General features: G+C 36.0%; 1 protein-coding gene across 1 annotated transcript in view; it reads right to left on the bottom strand.

Annotated features, from left to right (window-relative positions):
- Positions 1 to 20,873, bottom strand: part of uxs1 (UDP-glucuronate decarboxylase 1) — a 151,859-nt gene that overhangs the window by 117,601 nt on the left and 13,385 nt on the right. Inside the window, exon 2 of the mRNA XM_039743859.1 lies at positions 1,584 to 1,611. Within this exon, the coding sequence (XP_039599793.1) occupies positions 1,584 to 1,611 (28 nt within the window). The remainder of the gene's footprint in view (positions 1 to 1,583; positions 1,612 to 20,873) is intronic.

Raw genomic sequence — 20,873 nt, 5'->3', positions numbered from 1 at the left:
ATGTAATGCAAAGCAACATTTACCAGGGCATAGTGACGCTGAAATAAAATTAAAGACAATCCAAATATAAAATGTAATCCCAGTGAAATATAAAAAATGTTGAAATGGGTGGAGCTACTTCACCATGAAAAAAATACTATAATAGTATCACCTAAACAGACTTCAATGGGAATATTATTATACTAATAAAGACTTTATTTACCAAAATGTTAACTGGGGAAAAAACTACAGAAAGCAAAGCACAGTAACATAATCAGTGTTTGCTTTTAATTCAGTATATAAAAATCAGTAATAGGAGGAAAGAACAACCTAGATTAAATATTCTGCACTAAAACAGACACAATGAATGGATTAGAGATAACTGAGCTATTCAGATGTAGTGATCACAATACACTGTAAATTTCAATGTTTTAGCATAGCACCCATACAAAGGTTATGAGGTTGTTGAGGAAGTGTAAGGTAGGATTAAAAGTATACTACATATGACAAGATTGAAAAGTTTACAGGTATTAAGAAATGTAACAGAACTCTACAGTATAACAGTAAGGGCCTAAGAAAGCAACAGAAAAAGCAGCTCTATAATTTGTACAGGCAAATAACACTAATGTATCAAAGGGTTTATGAGCAAAAGACAGAACGTTAGAAAGAAATTTAGAACCACCAAAAAGGCAGCTGCAGAGGAATACTGCAGGTGACACTAATTGAATCTTTCAGTATTTCAGCTGAAAAGGAACCATGAGGAAGAAAGTAAAGTGTATTAGGAACAATAAGATAAACATAAAATATGTGGCAACAACAAATGACATAAATTATTTTTTTCTTGCAAATTAAGCAATAGACTGAAGGCCATACTATGGTGGTTCAGTGAGCTAATTTACAAAGCCTAAACCATATCTTAAAGAAACCACATTCCATGTGCTACTTCAATGACGGATCAACCTAAATTTCTTTTCAACATTGAATCAAATTAAAATCAGCTGAGCTTATCCAAAACAATTTTCATGAATATGAAACTGAAAAATCTTAATCAAAAGTAACTTTAAACAAATTCTTATTTTAACAAAGATGATGAAAAGAACACAAATTTATATGGATACAAATATTGTTATTAAGCAATCAACAAACATGTACACTTTACAATGAAGGTATTAAATATATATAGTAGGGCTCATAGCTGTACCTTATCTGCTCCTGTCTCTACTTTGAAAAATTAAAGGCCATAAATCTTCTTCTGGGTTACTATCCCTCTGCAGAATTTTAAAGTGTGAGACTGCAGAACCAGTCTCATATCTTTTGTGCACCACATAACACAATATTGCAGCAATATACATACCCTGGGAATGTGCTTTTATAAGTGAACAAAATTAATTCAAGGTCAATCAATCTTATTTTTTTTTTTTTTTTTTTTTAAAAACAAACTGAGATTATAAAGTAGCTGGGCATAAAGTGTTCAAAATTAGAAAAGGGATTTTAACTTAGCTATTACTCAGTTCTTCAGTTCAGTTCACTCAAGCACCAAAAATACGTAAATGGAACACAAACTATGCAAAAAAATGGATACAATTACAGAAAAACAAAATTACCTCATATTGGCATAGGTTCCCCAAACAGCTGTAAAAAGAGAAAGAGACAAGATGTGAACAATAATATAAAAAAAAAAAAAAATACTGAATGATCAGAAAAAGGATTATAATTGCAAAAAAAAAAAAAAGTATGCATAAAATCAGTATCAATCAATCTAAAAAAATTTCTCTTTAAATGTTAACTAGTGTAAAATAAATGAAGTAAAAAGCATCTTATTTGTGGGTAAGCCAAAGTAAAAACATTCAGTTCACTTATCACAATTCATTTGAATGTCGAAGAGAAGGATTTCATTGGAAAACTTCTGCATTTGCTAGGTTTCTAAAACTCAGTCTAGAATGAATTTTTTTAATATTAATAAAATCCTTTTATTAACAGATCTTTATTCTGCTTGTAATACCTTCCAGCTACATATTTTAGCTTTAAGAAGCACAGAATTGTGTCTATTTTAGAAGCTGGGGTGTACATTAATTTGTTTTAAACTATGTCTATTTAAACTAAAGGATATGCTTGAGAATTTAAACAAGTTAAAGAATTAAAACTATCATATTACTAATTAAAAGATGTAGTATGGCTGGATGAAAAGATCTAGGGCCTCATGTATAACACCATGCGTAGAATTCAAATTATAACATGGCATACGAACAAAAGCAGAAATGTGATTACGCACAAAAAATTCCAGATGCATAAATCTGTGCGTTTGCCAACTTTCACGTTCATCTCCATAAATCCCAGTCAGCGTGGAAATTAATGCACGTGCACGTGCCTACTGCACCACCCAAACACCTCCCAGAGTTACGCCTCTTTGAATATGTAAATTAGCTCAGTGTTCTGTGAAAAGGCAAAGGGAAAAGCACGGAGGGAAATAGTACGTTTTTCCTTTGCCTCCACTTGGTATTAGAAATTCTTCTATTTGTTGGTTTAAACAGTGGTATAAACAAGAAAAGGAAGAATTTGAATGAGTGACAAAGAATGTCAGAGAAACTCAAAAACTCAAGTTCACAAAGTCGCACAGTGCCTGAAATTAAAAAGAAGTTGTCAGATATCAAAGTCGCTGTGAAAAGGCGAGTCGTAGCCCACTGTCTAAGTGTCATATGAAAGCTTATTAGGGTACAGAGAGGAGGAAAGAAAAGAAAAAAAAAACACAAAATAGGGACACAGTGGGGAAAAAAGCACGAAATGTCAACTTTAATTTCCACTTTAATCATGTAGTTTATTTTGTCATTAATGTAGAACATCATAAACTTCATCTTAAAATCGTTTAACTTACTAGTTTCTTAAATCCCACCATAACCACAGTAGCACATCAAATGCTTTGTTTTGTATGTGTTCTTCTATGTGCTCTGTGTGTGAATCACCACATGCTTCTTAAACGGGCTTTCTCTTCCTCTGACAGGACACAGAGTCCATTACATTCGTGATATTACAGCTCTCTGAATAATTAAAATACTGAGATGTATACGTGATATTTTCATGAGGATAGGAGTTAAAGCATGTTATTAAACATGGGAACACAGTGGCGCCGCGATTGTTCATGTCTCACAAAACATGCTTGCTTCCCATGCGCAACCTTCGATGAAATACTTTATTGTAACAGTACTGTCTCTTTCAAAACATACTAACCTCCAATTCCTGTCCTTCCTTTTCTTCTCCAAGTACCCGATCACCACACAATCAGCTCTGTAATAGACGTTAAGCCATCTGTAAGCTTAGAACGCCAATTATTCAAAACTTAAGGAACACTGAAATATCTTCGAAATGTTTAATTATTCTATCCATCTATCCTTCCGGTGTCGCGTCAGCATCAGCAAGAATACAGTGCGAGGCAGGAAAAATCCGTGAACGGAGCGCCAGCTCCTAGCTAGTACTGTGGCACCGTGTCCTGGCATGTTTAATTATTAACAATGTAGATTATTTAAATAAAGTTTTATCTGTATAATATAAACATATTTTGCTGCATTCCATCTTAAAATAACATAGTCATCATATGTAAATACACGCTTGATAAAGTGGCTCAGGTTGTGTAATATTATAACTGTATCGCAAGTTTACAGTGATTGTACTTATAAGTACAAGCAGTTCTACAAGGAGCACTTGATGGACTGATTGAATGTGTTTAAAGTTCTTGGGATGAAACTGTTTCTGAACCGCGAGGTCCGTACAGGAGAGGCTCTGAAGCGTTTGCCATACGACAACAGTTCAATAGACAGCATGGCTGAGGCAGCATGTGCTTGATGCTGTATCCCGATAATTCTCTTTTTCAGCTTCTGTAGATCTTTGATTCCCCACTCAGATACAGTGATATACATATTCTGAGTGGTGCAGTGAGAATCAAATGGAAAAAGATGATCCGCTGTGATAACCCCTAACAGGAGCAGCTAGAAGAAGAAGACGAAAACGAAGACGAAGAAGAAGGTGCAATGAGAGTAACAACGCTAAAACAGTTATGGTATTTAGAATAGTTTGACCATTCCGTGGACCATTATATTTTTACAGGTTAATTACAATCAAATGCCTTAAACTAATAAACAATATGCGGTTAATTTCAGTGTACAGTGGACACTCGGTTCATGAACGTCTCGGTACACGTACAACTCGGTTTACAACCAAAAAGTTTGCCAAACTTTTGCCTCGGTTCATGACCACACACTCGGTATACGAACAAGCCAGTTTCCCTTTCGGTTTGTACATGTTCAGTCTCTCCTGTGCATTTCCTGTGCAGCGGCGGCGGCGGCGCGTCTGTGAGAGAGAGAGCGCGAAACACACACACACACACACACACACAGGCAGCGCGAGATGCAGACACACACACACACACACACACACAGAGGCAGCGTGAGATGCAGACACACACACACAGAGGCAGCACGAGATTCAGACACACAGGAAGCACGAGAGAGCGTGACAAACACACACACACACACACACACACACACACACAAACACATACATACACACACACAGGCAGCACGAGATGCAGACACACAGGCAGTGCGAGAGAGAGCTGGACGCATTAAGGTAGGAAGGCAGTTAAAGAATGCACTGGGCTTGATTTTGTTTTCACTTCTGTTTCCAGCTATCGGTTCGTAGCGTGCATTGTTGCAATGTTATTTTTCTTGGTGGTTTATTAAATTACAGATTTTTTCAAATGTTCATTTTTTTCCCTCTGCTTAAAACTCATTAAAAAAAGTGCTGTTAGCCAGCGGTTGGTAGTGCTATAGTGCTAAGTTTTCTCTGTTGTTCAAGGTTTTCTCAGTGTTATTTATTCAACGTTTTTACATTTAGTTTACTATTATGCTGTGCATTCTATGGTTTAATTAACTATATTTGTGCTTAAAAAATATATATATATTTACATACAGTTCGTATGGTCTGGAACAGATTAATTGTATTTACATACAATCCTATGGGAGAAATTGCTTCGGTTCACGACCAAATCGTTTCAAAACTCTGGTCGTAAACCGAATTATGGTCGTAAACCAAGGTTCTACTGTATTTATAAAGCCACGTCAGGAATGTGGATCTAAAAAAGAAAGTGTAACCACACAGGAACAATAGCACTGCTTTGATGCTGGGTGCCGCAAGTCTGCTAAACGGAGCACAGAACTTGAGCACAGAAATGTGAGTGGGTTTACACCAAGTTTAGGTTTTTTACATCACGATTTGAGCGTGGAAACATTCTTACGCAACATTTTTGTGCGTACACACCGTTTATACATGAGGCCCCTGGAGAGTGAAAACACATGGTTAGTCAAGTACGTTTTCCATAATATACACATACAACTACATACACATATTAAAGCAAAAATTACTATATGTTGGTATTTCCACACACTGGCAGCATTCTGTTCTCCTTTGAGACAAACTGCATGTTTTCAATCGCTAATATCATAGTTAATCATAATTTCATGACAAACAAACATATACGAGTGTCATAAACCAACTTTTCTAAGTCAGTAATATCCTAAAATTGATTACTCACCAGGAAACTGTATTAATCTGTAATTTTTACGAAGTATCTGAAAACAGAATAATCATTTCTGATATGAAATTCACTCCAAGTAGTTATACAGGAGCAACAAGTACTGTCCCCAGTAAGAGGAATATTAAGCCTTCTACCAATTAGCAAGCAGCAGATTTGGCTCTGCACATAGACCTGTATTAAAATGTTGCCTTAATATGAAAATCATAAGTCTTAAGTTTCTGAAACTTGGTTGACCATTGGCTGACCATCCTACTATACATGATATTTTCACTGAAAACCAAAAAGACCACCAAAAAAGTCAAGCAGAGAAATTATGATTCATCACACTTTTGGACCTCATTGTCATAGATTTTAACAAAAATTGGAATGCTGATTTAGTCATATGAGTAACCCATGGAAATGAAATTGCACGTGTCTTGGACCAATATAAAGAGATTTACGCTACCTTATTGGGGGGTGGGGTTTGACTGGCTGTATCTCCCTAAATAGAAGTTGCACAGGAATGGTTCTCATATTGTTTTAAAGCTCTTTTCCAGCTCTACATTTTGTGTAAATACTATGCTATCTCCAAATTGAAAAATTACATTTTTATGAATGATTATAAAAGATGAAAAATTGACTAGTGAAAAACAAAAAATAGAATTTGACAATTTTTTTTACTAAAGTTAACTTATAATGTTATGGACATCTCCAGAAAAGTTGGTCTTTGGCTTTTAAGTTGTTGCTGAGATATCATTACTTATATGAAGTGTGCATCAAAACCAGAATTCCTTACAAAGCTGTTGAATAGCAGCTAGTGATCAGTGAATGGTACAGGGTTATTAGAATTCATGAAAACTAAAGCCAGAACAAGCAGTGAAAATATAATTGAAATAAAAATAAAAATTACAGTTAAAATGAATAAAACAAAAAAAATGCCAAAGTAACTAAAACATAACGTTTAATGGGAAAATCAGAACAGCTTTAGTTTTTGTCTTCTGTTCACACTTTTGACTTCTTGAGAGACACTGGCCTACTAAAAAGGGCCATCAATTAAATAAATCACATTGAGATCATGCACTCTTTTATAGTACAGTGCATCCGGAAAGTATACACAGCGCATCACTTTTTCCACATTTTGTTATGTTACAGCCTTATTCCAAAATGGATTAAATTCATTTTTTTTCTCAGAATTCTACACACAACACCCCATAATGACGTGAAAAAAGTTTACTTGAGGTTTTTGCAAATTTATTAAAAATAAAAAAAAAAATTTTAGAAAGCACATGTACATACGTATTCACAGCCTTTGCCATGAAGCTCAAACTTGAGCTCAGGTGCATCCTGTTTCCCCTGATCATCCTTGAGATGTTTCTGCAGCTTAATTAGAGTCCACCTGTGGTAAAATCAGTTGATTGGACGTGATTTGGAAAGGCACATACCTGTCTATATAAAGGTCCCACAGTTGACAGCTCAGGTCAGAGTACAAACCAAGCATGAAGTCAAAGGAATTGTCTGTAGACCTCAGAGACAGGATTGTATCGAGGCACAATCTGGGGAAGGTTGCAGAAAAATTTCTGCTGCTTTGAAGGTCCCAATGAGCACAGTGGCCTCCATCATCCGTAAGTGGAATAAGTTCGAAACCACCAGGACTCTTCCTAGAGCTGGCTGGCCATCTAAACTGAGCAATCGGGGGAGAATGGCCTTAGTCAAGGAGGTGACCAAGAACCCAATTGTCACTCGGTCAGAGCTCCAGAGGTCCTCTGTGGAGAGTGGAGAACCTTCCAGAAGGACAACCATCTCTGCAGCAATCCACCAATCAGACCTGTATGGTAGAGTGGCCAGACGGAAGCCATTTCTTAGTAAAAGGCACATGGCAGCCTACCTGGAGTTTGCCAAAAGGCACCTGAAGGACTCTTAGACCATGAGAAACAAAATTCTCTGGTCTGATGAAACAAAGACTGAACTCTTTGGTGTGAATGCCAGGCATTGCTCATCACCAGGCCAATGCCATCCCTACAGTGAAGCATGGTGGTGGCAGCATCATGCTGTCGGGATGTTTTTCAGCAGCAGGAACTGGGAGACTAGTCAGGATAAAGGAAAAGATGAATGCAGCAATGCACAGACATCCTGGATGAAAACCTGCTCCAGAGCGCTCTTGACCTCAGACTGGGGGGACGGTTCATCTTTCAGCAGGACAACATTTTTAATTAATTCGCAAAAACCTCAAGTAAACTTTTTTCACGTTGTCATTATGGGGTGTTGTGTGTAGAATTCTGAGGAAAAAAATTAATTTAATCCATTTTGGAATAAGGCTGTAACATAAAATGTGGAAAAAGTGATGCGCTGTGAATACTTTCCGGGTGCACTGTATGTTTTCAGAAAATATAGATCAAGCCTTTCCTCATAAACCCGAAAACTAACATAAAAGTTAAACTGAAACTAGATGGGCTTTTAGACCACTAAAGTGAGGAAAGAAATTCAATTTTGGTGGAATCATAATTAAGCAACATACAAGCTGTACTGTTTGAATTTGAAGGTGGGAAAGTAAGAACATAAACAATGGCTACACTCTCAATTTAGACTCCATCAGAGCCTTTGATACAGAAATTGTATATGTCCATCCTGTTGCCATTACATGTTCAGGTACTAAAAGCATATCCTGATGATCCATGACAAGACTTTCAGGACAGTATGGGAATGAGTAGAATGGAGATAGTCCATGAGGATGTAAGAAGTTCAGTCTCAACTCTCCAATACTGGGCATAGATTCCGCAACACATCTTAGCCATTTAACTTCATCTCCAGATACTGAGGGACCAGCCATAGGTTCAGTTTTGGGAAGGTCTGCTAAGTCACTGCTGGAAGAGTCAGACTGACAATTCTGTTTGTGAGTTTTGATAGTCTCTCAATTTCTGCAGATGCGCTGACCTGACCTTAAATTGGGACTCGAGTGATCCTGTATTGCTGTCTCAGGCACATCTGTTTAAAGCACTAGTTATCTTCTTTAGATGATATTTGAAAGGGTCATATCATGACTTCTGATTGAGTCGAAACCTCTCTACTGAAGACACTGTTGAAAATTTATGCTGCAACAGCAAAGACAATGCTTTCATTTTCACCAGTTAATTGACAGCATCTGCTATTAATTGATTACACCTGACCGATGTGCATACCTCACTTCCCCTCTGATTAATGCAGGGTGGAGTATTGGCATTTATTAGCCACACTGGAATGGGCCCTTTCACAGCAGCCATTTTAACATGAAATAGTATGGAAAGCACAATTGTCACTAATGACATCAATGAAGCTTCTGTTCAATGTCAGTGTAGTATAATTGAAACCTTAATGTCATTACTTACACCTGTGTTTGCAATACTATTTCACATAAATATGACTGCTATGAAAAAGGCCCATTAGTGATATGAAACCATGTGATTCCACCTGTAAGTAATGATAGCTCAGCAAGCTCTTTCTGGAGATGATGTTCAGGACATTACAAGCTAGCGTCCATTAAAAAAAACAACCAATTTTAAAGTATAGGTTTTTTTGCTATTCCATTTTTAATATTATACTCACTCATAATATGATAAATTTTCATTGAGGGGATATCATAATATTTACACAAAATATAGAGCTGGAAAAGAGCTTTAAAACAATATGGGAAATCATAAAATGAGACCAAATCAGCATTCCAAGTTTTGTTAGAATTTGTAACGATGAGGTCCAAAAGTGTGACGATTTGAAATGGAATTACCCTATATAGTACACTAGCAATGCCATTTACACACTAAAACACATTTAATATAACTTTTACAGAAGCCAGAACAGTGTTTGATTATCAAAGGTTCAATGCCAGTTGACTCACCAACAAAAAAACAAGCAAAACAGTATCAGTTTACACCGCTTTTTTCTGTTTCTTTAATTTATATGCATAATTTTGTTGCTAGTGGTTTTAGGTGCCCTACAAGGCAAACACGGTGCCAACAATAGTTTAAGAAGTTTGATATGCTGTGTCAAAGTGACTCTTATACTTCACTTGCAATTAATCTGCTCTTGGTTTTTAAAATAAATGAGTGTAAAATAGGTTTTTCAAAATAAAACAGTAAGAAACCTAATAAGATTATCCTTCTCTAACCCCCAACACCTCCCCACGAGAAAAAAAAAAGGTTAGCTTTTTATTCTAAATGTCTAGGGGTGTGTATAATATATAAGTCTTCATTACAATGAACTGGAGTGTCACACAGAGACGATTCCTGAAAGGATATACTCACATTTTTAGTAACATTGGGCAGTTTTGATAACTTCTGTGCCCACAATTTAAGAAAAAAAAAAAAAAAACACAAAAGAGCAAATTTAACAACGACAAATATTAGCGAAAAAACTACTACTACACTTATATTTTTTATGAAGAAAAAACTACCAACATTATGGAGAAAAATTCTAATCACTATTTACTTTAATGACTTGGCATGCACAGTACATATAAAGAATTGCTTTTAAGCAATACTATTTTCTATGAAGAAAAATGTCAAGTTGTTACAGCCATTAAATTACTGGACCCTATATATCAAAACTTGCTAGAGTGGACGGATGAGACTAAAACATCTCATACATTCCACAGATTTTCTGCTTACATAATTTTCCCATCTCAGTTTAAATTGATGTTAGGGTTTTAAAATAAAACTTTATTTCTATGATTTGGCAAGATAATTTACATCCTCTTTTTTTGAATTACACAAAAAATTAATGTTCTACAGCAAATAAACACTGTTCCTGAAGGCCAACAGGCAAGAACTCCATTCGCTATGCATTTCTTAGATAAAGACTGTAGTCACAAGCATAATTCCACTGTGGGACTTAACTGGGTGAAGAGTTCTCACTGTCACTAGGCATTTTAAACTGCTAAGCCACAGTTAGCTCAGTGTTTAATGCATTAGGGTTACATCCACATCTCCTGCCTTGCACCTGAAAATTAGCAAAATGTAATAATTGGGGAAGGAGTCAATTAAATATTTGTAGAATTCACAGTTTAACCAAATAATTCTTTAATAAATTAACACACACATGAATATGCACACACTTTATTTTTGAGGCCATTTAAAATTTACAGACAGGTTTCGTGACCTTCTGGCCAAGGGCTTTAAGCCCAACAGCTTAAATGGTTGCTTTTTAAAAGGTAGAATTTTAACAAAGATCTGTGAGGTATTCATTTCATGAAAGACCTTTGTTACTCCTATAACAGAATGACACTCTATCCATGGTACTTTCTTGCCCAATTCTGACAAGATCCAACCTTTTGCAACCTGATTTTCATGAAGTGAGTTTCAGAATTTTATGTTAGCTTTGTTATTGCAGACATCTTCTTTTTCTTCATCTGTAAACTATTAAAGTAGTATTTTCCAAGAATTTGCTTGTAAATTGTAGTGAAATTCTCAAATTACATTTGCTTGTATTTCATCTTTGCACAATTATAGCAATGTACTCTTTAATGTTTTCAGTTGTCGTTTTTGTATCAGATAATCCCAAACACCTTACAGAAAATGGACATGCCTACCGAATTCCCACACCACGTCTACAAGTACTGTTGTTGGTGTATAAAAAAAAGACTGACTTTGTGCTGTTTGTTCCAAGGACACAAAGCTTCAAATTCACTCTCACATTTTTCCACTATGATTAAGTTAATAATCAGACCAATCTTAAACTTGGAAACTATATTTACTCATTTCAAATGGAAAAAGGCCATCAGTGCTACTCTGTAGTGTTTCAAAAATGTCGTTTGACTTTAAAAGCAACAATACACATTCATATGATGTTTTTGGGTGGCTTTTGAAAAGTCTGAACGTCTACTGCATTAGTGAATCATTTTCTAACATTAACAACTCCTTCAGGATGATGTGGCAAAAAAAAAGTATTTATATTTCAGGTATGCAACAACATGGTTACTAATTTAATTTTACCTATTTTTTAATGTAATTAATCTCTCAAAACTATCAAATTCAGAGATATATATATATATAGATATATATATATATATATATATATATAGATAGATATAGATAGATATAGATAGATATATATAGATATATTATATATATATATAAAACACACAATTCATTAAATGGTAAAGATCAGCAAATGTTTTGGTACGTCCTCAAGGACACAATATGGGCAAAGCTCCTTACTAACAACTCCCTCTCTTGCTTATGTTCACAAACCAACTGAACTATTTCCCTTCTCTGCTATACATGTTTCAGGGAATATCTATGTGCACCCTAACACCAATTCTATTGCAGTCACTCACATCTAACCACTTTTAGTGTTGGGTTTTTTTCCCCAATATAATATACAGTATATATAAAATTATATCTTACTTAATATGGAGTACTAAACAATTTTGGAGTGTTGCAGGAAGCAACAACCATTTTCTACAGGTTCATTATTAAAAACTGTTTTCGCTTGCCAAGGACAAGTAGTAGCTTCCCAATGTAGATGACCTTTTGCAGACTTTAATGGAAAACCATTAAGATCTTTAATGGTCCATCATCACCCGCCCCATCCACAATCTGTTTACTCTGTTCATGTCTCGTCAACAACTTGGGTGAATGAAGATCAGGATTTCATAAATGCACTCCTTCAGATGCTGTCAAATGAAATGTATGTGCTTAATCTTGACTTGTCTTCGAAACATTCAGTCAAATAACAGAGTTGCTTCAAGAGGACAGAGGGATGGATCAAAAGACATGACAATACTTGTAGGTACTTCACATTTTAGAAGGACACACCAAAAAATAACACTATATGGCCAAATGTTTGGACACATACACATCTGAATTTGTTTGACATCCCATTCCAAAACAATGGGCATTAATAAGGATTTGATAGATAACAGATCCCACTCTTTTGGGAAGGTTTTTCACAAGATCCTGGACTGTGTCTGTAGGATTTTGTGCCCATTTAGTCAAAAGAGCACTTATGAGGTCAGGTACTGATATTAAATGAGAATACCTGTCTCGCATTTGGCATTCCAATTCATCTTCCAATATTCTGTATCTTCAGCAGTGTTAATGACAGGGCTCTGTGCATGTTACTCAAATCTATCACACTAAATTTGTCAAACCATTTCTTTATGGAACTGGCTTTGTGCACAGGAGCAATCACGCTAGGGAAAAAAACAGCCATTTCTAAACTACTCCAACAAAATTGCCTAAAATAATGCTAAATGTTCTAGCATTAAAAGTACCCTTCACTGATATGGAGGACTATTTCGGACAAAATAAAATAAATAAATAAATGCGCAAATAAATAAAAGTACTGTGAAATGAGAGCATAAATAAATAAATGTGTCACGAAACATGTTTTCTGTTGCTTATTTAATTTTGTCCGTAACATTCCTTTAAACCGTCATGAAATAAGACTTGAAATAAAACTGTCACTTTCACTCGTCAAAGTTGAGAGGGTGGGCTCTAACACGCCCTCTAGTTACTGATTGGTGAATCGATAGCACAAGAATTAATTAGAAAAATGCTTACTACTGCCGATGAAATGGATTCTGCCGAAGATATTACGTATTTCAGAGAGAGAATTGAAGATGTATCAGAAGAAATTACAATGTTGGGAGCCCTTTTAGACTCCGATATAGATTAAACTATTTTTGAAATTATCGAAAAACAGGTGGAACGGACTCGACTACACTCCAGTTCAGGTGATGCAGTACCGTGCTCTGGACGTCCATCCTTTGACATTCCAGCTGAGTCAATAGAACTCTTTCTGTTATGCGGTTTAAAAGTACGACAGATTGCAGATCTATATGGTGTATCGGAGAAGACGATCACAAGGCCAATGAGCCAGTTTGATATACGGTAAGCTGCAACGGCTGTATTAGTTTAGTTACTTTGACATGGAATGCCCAACGCATCTCCAACTAATATTTTGAACTGAGTATTTGACCCTTGTTTTACGAGTATAAAGTCAGGTGCATATTCGCAGCTACTTTTTCAAACAACTCTACATCTCTGATCAGTGGCAAAGTTGTTCAGTTCAAAATAAAAAAAAAAATAGTTTCATCTATATCGGAGTCTAAAAGGGCCCCCAATATTGTAATTTCTTCCGGTAAATCTTCAGTTCTCTCTCTGAAATACGTAATATCTTCGGCAGAATCCATTTCATCGGCAGTCACCAATCAGTAACTAGAGGGCGTGTTAGAGCCCACCCTCTCAACTTTGACGAATGAAAGTGACACTTTTATTTCAAGTCGTATTTCATGACGGTTTGCAGGAATGTTACGGACAAAATGAAATAAATAAATAAGCAACAAAAAACATATTTCGTGACACATTTATTTATTTATGCTCTCATTTCATGACATATGTATTTATTTATGCTCACATTTCACAGTACGTTTATTAAAATTTTTCTTTATTTATTTATTAAATTTTGTCCGAAGTAGTCTTCCATACACTGAAGCCAGGGTGCCTAGCTTAAACCCTAAAAAAAAAACAAAAAAAACACAACACCCAAACATTATACCATCTCCACTAAAATTTACTGTAGGCACTACACAGTCTCAAAGGGAGCATTCTCTGAGCATCCACCAAACCCAGATTCGTTCATCAGACTGCCAGATAGTGACATGCTTCCACTGTCCCAGAGTCCAGTGGCAGCTTGGTTTACACCACTCCAGCAAATACCTGGTAATACACAACAACAAATTTTTATTTCTATACCATATTTTCATACAAAGGATGTAGCTCAAAGTGCTTTACAACAAGCCAAACATTTATTTAGTATATAGTTATATGCAAAGAAAAACAAATTAAAATGTAGATACTAATAATGAATAAATGGTATACAAAAGATAAATAAACAATGCACTCTTACATAACAAACATATAAAATAAGGTGAACTAGAGTCCATAAAATAGAGTTGTTTCTTTTTTAAGTTTCCAAATGACAATCCAATGATAAGGTCAGATGCCCATTGTGGACAGAAAAACAATTTTAAAAACTACATTTAATAGAGGAAAAAAAAATCTGCAGGGCTGAATACTGGTCTTAGGCTTTTGTGCAGCTGCTCGGCCACAGAAACCCATTTCATAAAACTTCCCATGCTCAGTTCTTGTGCTGATGTTGCTTAAAGAGTCAGTTTGGAATCCCGTTGTGACTGATGCAACAGAAGATAGGCGATTTTTACATGCTATGTGCTTCAACGCTTGGTGGCCCTGCTTTGTGAGTTTGCATGGTCTACCACTATGTGGATGAGTGGTTGTCACTCCTACATTCTCACACTTCAAAGCAGTAGTGCTTACAGCTGACTGGGGCACATCTACCAGAGCAGAAAACTCTTGTACCGACTTGTGGTAAAGGTGGCAATCTATGACAGTGCCATGTTTAAAGTCACAGCTCTTCAGTACAACCCATACTACTGCCAATGTTTGTTGATGGGGTTTACATTGCTATGTGCTTAATATTATGCACCTGTTAACAATGGGTGCAGCTGAAACATTCTTTTGGCCACGTATTGTGTATTTTATTTCTAGCAATTGGGTCATCAAGTATTTAAAAATCACTGTATGATTAATGGTTCATAAATTATCCAGTTTTGGTTTGGTGACCAAACCTTGATATACACTATTATGGTTTGGTCTCTGTTTTAAATAAAATAACATCAAAGATCAAATCTGGCTCAAATTGAAAAAAATATCACCAGAAACCAAACTGAAAACTGTTATTTTCATATTTTATTACTGTACAGAAACCTCAACAGACCAATACAACATACATTTATGCATAATTTCCTCATTCTATAACAATCCTTGTGTCACAAAAAAGTTCCTTTGCAGTTAATTTAGGTAATGGTGCACATTTAATAATTATGAATAAGAAAGAAAACAGCCCAAAGCTTCAGTATATTTCAAGAAAAACAGAAACATAATACAAGAGCATTATGTTTTACAGAGAGCACATACACGTGTGTGCAGTATTCAGAAATTATCATGAATATCTTATTATTTTGAGGGAAAAAAACTAATAATTGTAAAATGAAATGCCTTCCTATTTTGGCTTGACAGAAGACTATACATCGAAAATGATGAAAGCACTTGTGATACTTCACCTGCTGATCAAGGTACCTCAGCATTGAATTTTTCTTTTTTTTTTTTTGAAGTGTGTCAATTATACAACATACCCTAAAAAGATGAATGTATTTAAATGGGTATGTTTCTAATTAAGCATCACTTTCTAACCCATGTGATGAGCTGCTTCTATAATCTGAAAGAAAACAATTCTTAGATTAAGTTGGAATACAAATACTTCACCTTGTCAGTAAATAACATAAAAAACATCAAACCCAGCAGCCTCTCATTAAAAATAAAAATGTTATATAAATCTCCTGTGTCAAAACTTGTACAAATTACACAATGCACAACATGATACTGCACAGGTTTCAACATGAAAAACAATGTTATCAAAGCATAATTGAGATATTCCAATAATAATGTCACATAAAATTACCACATTCAGCTTTAAATTGCCCAACACATTAAATTCTAGAAATTAATATGAACAGGGCAATAAAATAAGTAAAAACAGGTTGTGTTTAGGTGTGTACACTGTAGATGCTCTTTTCAGTTACAAATTCAATGAAGCTGACAGTTTGAAACTTTTGCAAACTGTATATACAGTCATGGCCAAAGTTATCGGCACCCCTGGAATTTTCCCAGAAAATTCACCATTTCACCCAGAAAAGTGTTGCAATTACAAATGTTTTGGTTACACATTTTTTTCTTTATGTGCACCACAAAAAAAACAGAAAAAAAGCCAAATCTGACATTTCATATAAAACTCAAAAACCAGGCTGGACAAAATTATTGGCTCCCTCAACTTAATATTTGGTTGCACACCCTTTGGAAAAAAATAACTGAAATCAAGTGCTTCCTATAACCATCAACAAGCTTGTTACACCTCTCAACTGGAATTTCCGACCACTCTTCTTTAGCAAACTGCTCAAGGTCTCTCAGATTTGAAGGGCGCCTTATCCCAACAGCAATTTTGAGATCTCTCCATAAGTGTTCAATCGGATTTAGATCAGGACTCATTGCTCCAGGGCTTTGTCTTCAACCATTTCTGGATGCTTTTAGAGGTAGGTTTGGGGTCATTGTCCTGCTGGAACACCCATGACCTCTGACGCAGACCCAGCTTTCTGACACGGGGCCCTACATTGCGCCCCAATATCTTTTGGTAGTCTTCAGATTTCATGATGCCTTGCACACAGTCAAGGCATCCAGTGCCATTGGCAGCAAAATATCCCTAAAACATCTTAGAACCTCCACCAAGTTTGACTTTAGGTTCTATGTTCTTTTCTTCGTAGGCCTCATTCCATTTTCTGTAAAATGTAGAATGATGAGCTTTACCAAAAAGCTCTACCTTGGTCTCATCTGTCCACAAGACATTCGCCCAGAAGGATTTTGGCATCCTCAAGTACATTTTGGCAAACTCCAGTCTGGCTTTTTTATGTTTCTGTGTCAGCAGTGGGGTCCTTCTGGCTCTCCTGCCATATTGCTTCATTTTGTTCAGATGTCAACGGATAGTTCGGGCTAACACTGTTGCACCCTGAGTCTGCAGAACAGCTTGAATATGTTTTGAAGTTGATTGGGGCTGTTTATCCACCATTCGGACTATCCTTTGTTGCAGTCTTTTTCTTCCGTCCACGTCCAGGAAGATTAGCTACAGTGCCATGTGTTGTGAACTTCTTGATTATGTTGCACACAGTGGACAAAGGAACATGAAGATCTCTGGAGATGGACTTGTAGCCTTTAGATTGTTGACATTTTTCCACAATTTTTGTTCTCAAGTTCTTAGACAATTCTCTGTTCTTCATTCTGTTCTCCATGTTTAGTGTGGCACACTCAGACACACAACAGAAAGGTTGAGTCAACTTTTCACCATTTTAACTGGCTTCAGGTGTTAATGCTATATTGCCAGCACCTGTTTCTTGCCACAGTTGAGTTCAAACGAGCATCATATGCTTGAAATAAAATGATTTACCCACAATTTTGAAAAGGTGCCAATAATTTTGTCTGGCCCATTTTTGGAGTTCTGTGTGACATGAAGTCAGATTTGGCTTTTTCTCTCTGTTTTTGTGTGCTGCTCCAATGCACATAAAGGAAATAAACGTGTATATCAAAACATTTGTAATTGCAACAATTTTCTGAGACAAATAGTACATTTTCTGGGAAAATTCCAGGGGTGCCGATAATTTCGACCATGATTATAACTATACACTGTGTGCACAATTATTAGGCAAGTTGTATTTTTGAGGATTAATTTTAATATGGAACAAACACAGTGCTATCAGTCAATCCAAAATGTTAATAAACCTGAAACCTGAATGTTTCACAACGGAAATGTGAGTGTGAACATCATCAGGGGAATACATATGTGCGCACAATTATTAGGCAACTATTAGTGTGCAGATTTATTATGCAACTAAAGGAAAAATGAAAATTTTCCCATCTCACTTGTTTATTTTCATCTGTTATAGTGAGAATAATAAACAAACACCTCAAAATTTACAAATAAACATCTCTGACATTTCAAAAAAAAATCAATCAATCAATGACCAATATAGCCACCCTTCTTTCCAATAACAGTCATAAGCCTTTCCATTCATGTAGTCTGTCAGTTTCTTGATCTGTTGACGATCAGCTTTTTGTGGAGCAGTGACTACAGCCTCCCAGACACTCTTCAGAGAGGTGTATTGTTTTTCTCCCCCGTAAATCTAGCGTTTAAGAAGTGCCCACAAGTTCTCGATAGGGTTTAGGTCAGATGAGGAAGGGGGGCCATGTCATTATTCCTTCATCTTTAAGGCCTTTACTGGCTGGCCACGCAGTGGAGAACTTCGATGCAAGTGATGGAGCATTGGCCTGCATAAAAATCATGGTCTTTTTCCTGTATCACTGTTTGAAGAAAGTGTCTTCGAAAAACTGGCAGTAGGTTTGGGAGTTGATTTTGAGTTCATCTTCAATGCAAAAAGGTCCAACTAGCTCATCTTTAAAAATACCAGTTCATACCAGTACCCCACCTCCACGTTGGAGTGGAGCTCTGTGCCCATTACTGATCCACAGGTCCATCCATCTGGTCCATCAAGAGTCACTCTCATCTCATCGGTCCATAAAACCTTTGAAAAAAATCTGTCTTCAGATATTTCTTGGCCCAGTTTTGGCGTTTCAACTTATGTTTCTTGTTCAGTGGTGGTTGGGTTTCAGCCCTCCTTACCTTGGCCATGTCTTTGAGCACTGAACACCTTGTACTTCTGGGCACTCCAGGTAGGTTGCAGCTCTGGAATATGAAAGTACTGGAGGATAATGGGTTCCTGGTAGCTTCACGTTTGATTCTTCTCAAATCTTTGGCAGCTAATTTGCATCTTTTGTTCTCAACACGTTTCTTGCGACCCTGTTGACTATTTGCAACAAAATGTTTGATGGTTCTGTGATCACACACCAATATCTTAGCAATTCCAAAAGTGCTGCATCCCTCTGAAAGACTTTTTACAATTTTTGACTTTTCAGAGTCAGTTAAATCTCTTTTTTGGCCCGTTTTGCCCAAGGAAAACTAGCTGCCTAATAATTCTGCACACTTTGATATAGGGTGTTGATCTCCTTAGGCCACACCCTCCCTCATTACACAAATACACATCACCTGACGTGCTTAAATCCAATAAGCATTCAAGTTAATACAGCTTGGAGTTGGAATATACGCATTAAAAATGATGATATGGTCAAAATACTCACTTGCCTAATAATTGTGCACACAGTGTATATAGATATGATATGTCCCCATTTATCAGAAAAAAAAAATTAAAATCTTCAGGTTTTTTTTGTTTATTATTTACAGAAACAAATGCATGTAATAAAAAAATGAAGAGTATCTAGTAAGTGAACCACTCATTTCTAAACTCCTAAACTGTGTTAGTATAAGGTCTCCCAAAGCATAAAAGTCTTATTCCAAAATGCAGTTTAATATTTAGGGTAAAAATCAAAATGCAAGAGAAAAACAATTATTCAGCCATTTGAAACTGCAAAAGGTCTGGATTAATGTAAAATTAAAAATTGTCCTTTGTACATGTAATCCCATATGATGGGGTACCACTGTATCCGTGAGGGCTGTCAGACCAAAAGCCACCATTTAAATTTTAATATATTAAAAAGTGTCTTATTCCAAAGCAAAACCTGACATGAGTGTATTTTACAGATCAGATTGTACACATCACTCCAACAATATGCCTTTTGATAATTTTAAATGATTAGCATATAAGTAAAATGGACAGCCAATTGTCTTGTAAACATACCACTTCACAACACATTTTAGAACAGATTTTTTTCTGCCTCACTGCTGTGCTCTTGGATCTATAATTATACTAAAAATATTTTTTTTAAACATTTCACTGGCATCGTAAAAGCACCTTTCTGTTGCCGATTCTGTTCTGATTCACTCCTGAACCCGAGATCCCTCAATTACCCAGCTTTAAGATAGGACTATCATGCATCCATCACACCAAACAAATGCTTATTTTCTGTCTCATTAATGACAAATGAAAATGACTGTCATGTTTTTTATTTTAAAGTTATTATTATAATGCCTTAAAATGACCACTTCAAAAGAGACTTTTCAGCATCAGCAATGCTTATTTAAGCCACCTCAGCTAACATGCAGTTTCACACAGTCTAAGATGGCTGCTGACAGGACACATATTGCTTAAATCAATAGCTATACTGTATAAGAGGCCTAATTTAATAATATATGGTGCATCTGTGAAGGGGGAGGGGGACCAGTTTATTTTACTCCAGTATAGTATTCCTTGACTTCCTGGTCCAGCCTACAGCACACTGAAAAGTATCAAGCCATGTCCAGCACAACTAGTCTACTACCAACATTTTGTGTGCTTTGTTTTAAATGCTTAATCTTTACAGAATTTTCCTAAGCTGCTTTGCTAAATTAACACTTTTAATATGGAGAAAATGTTTAAAGACCATTATAATGCCTCATTAAATAAGTTCACTTTCTTCATTTATGATACTCGTACTTAACAAAAGAGTGGTGGGCACTCGTACTTTGTCAGACTTAAAAGACCAAAAGGCAGCATGGCCAACAAATACAATATGAATGTGTTTAAAAAGTCACAAGCATTTTTTTCCAGGTTTTTTTAGGTGATGGGATGGGAGGAGAGATGAGAATGGAAGTACAGGGGAAGAGAAAATGGAGGCCAAAGAGGAGAAGGATGGATAGAGTAAAAGATCTATAGGAAAAGAGCTCGACTGGTCAAGAGGTA

Source organism: Polypterus senegalus, chromosome 2, assembly GCF_016835505.1.
Source record: "Polypterus senegalus isolate Bchr_013 chromosome 2, ASM1683550v1, whole genome shotgun sequence".
In the NCBI taxonomy this organism is placed as follows: Eukaryota; Metazoa; Chordata; class Cladistia; order Polypteriformes; family Polypteridae; genus Polypterus; species Polypterus senegalus.
The sequence above is the reverse complement of the archived record's forward strand: the minus strand, read 5'-3'. Positions and strand labels throughout refer to the sequence as shown.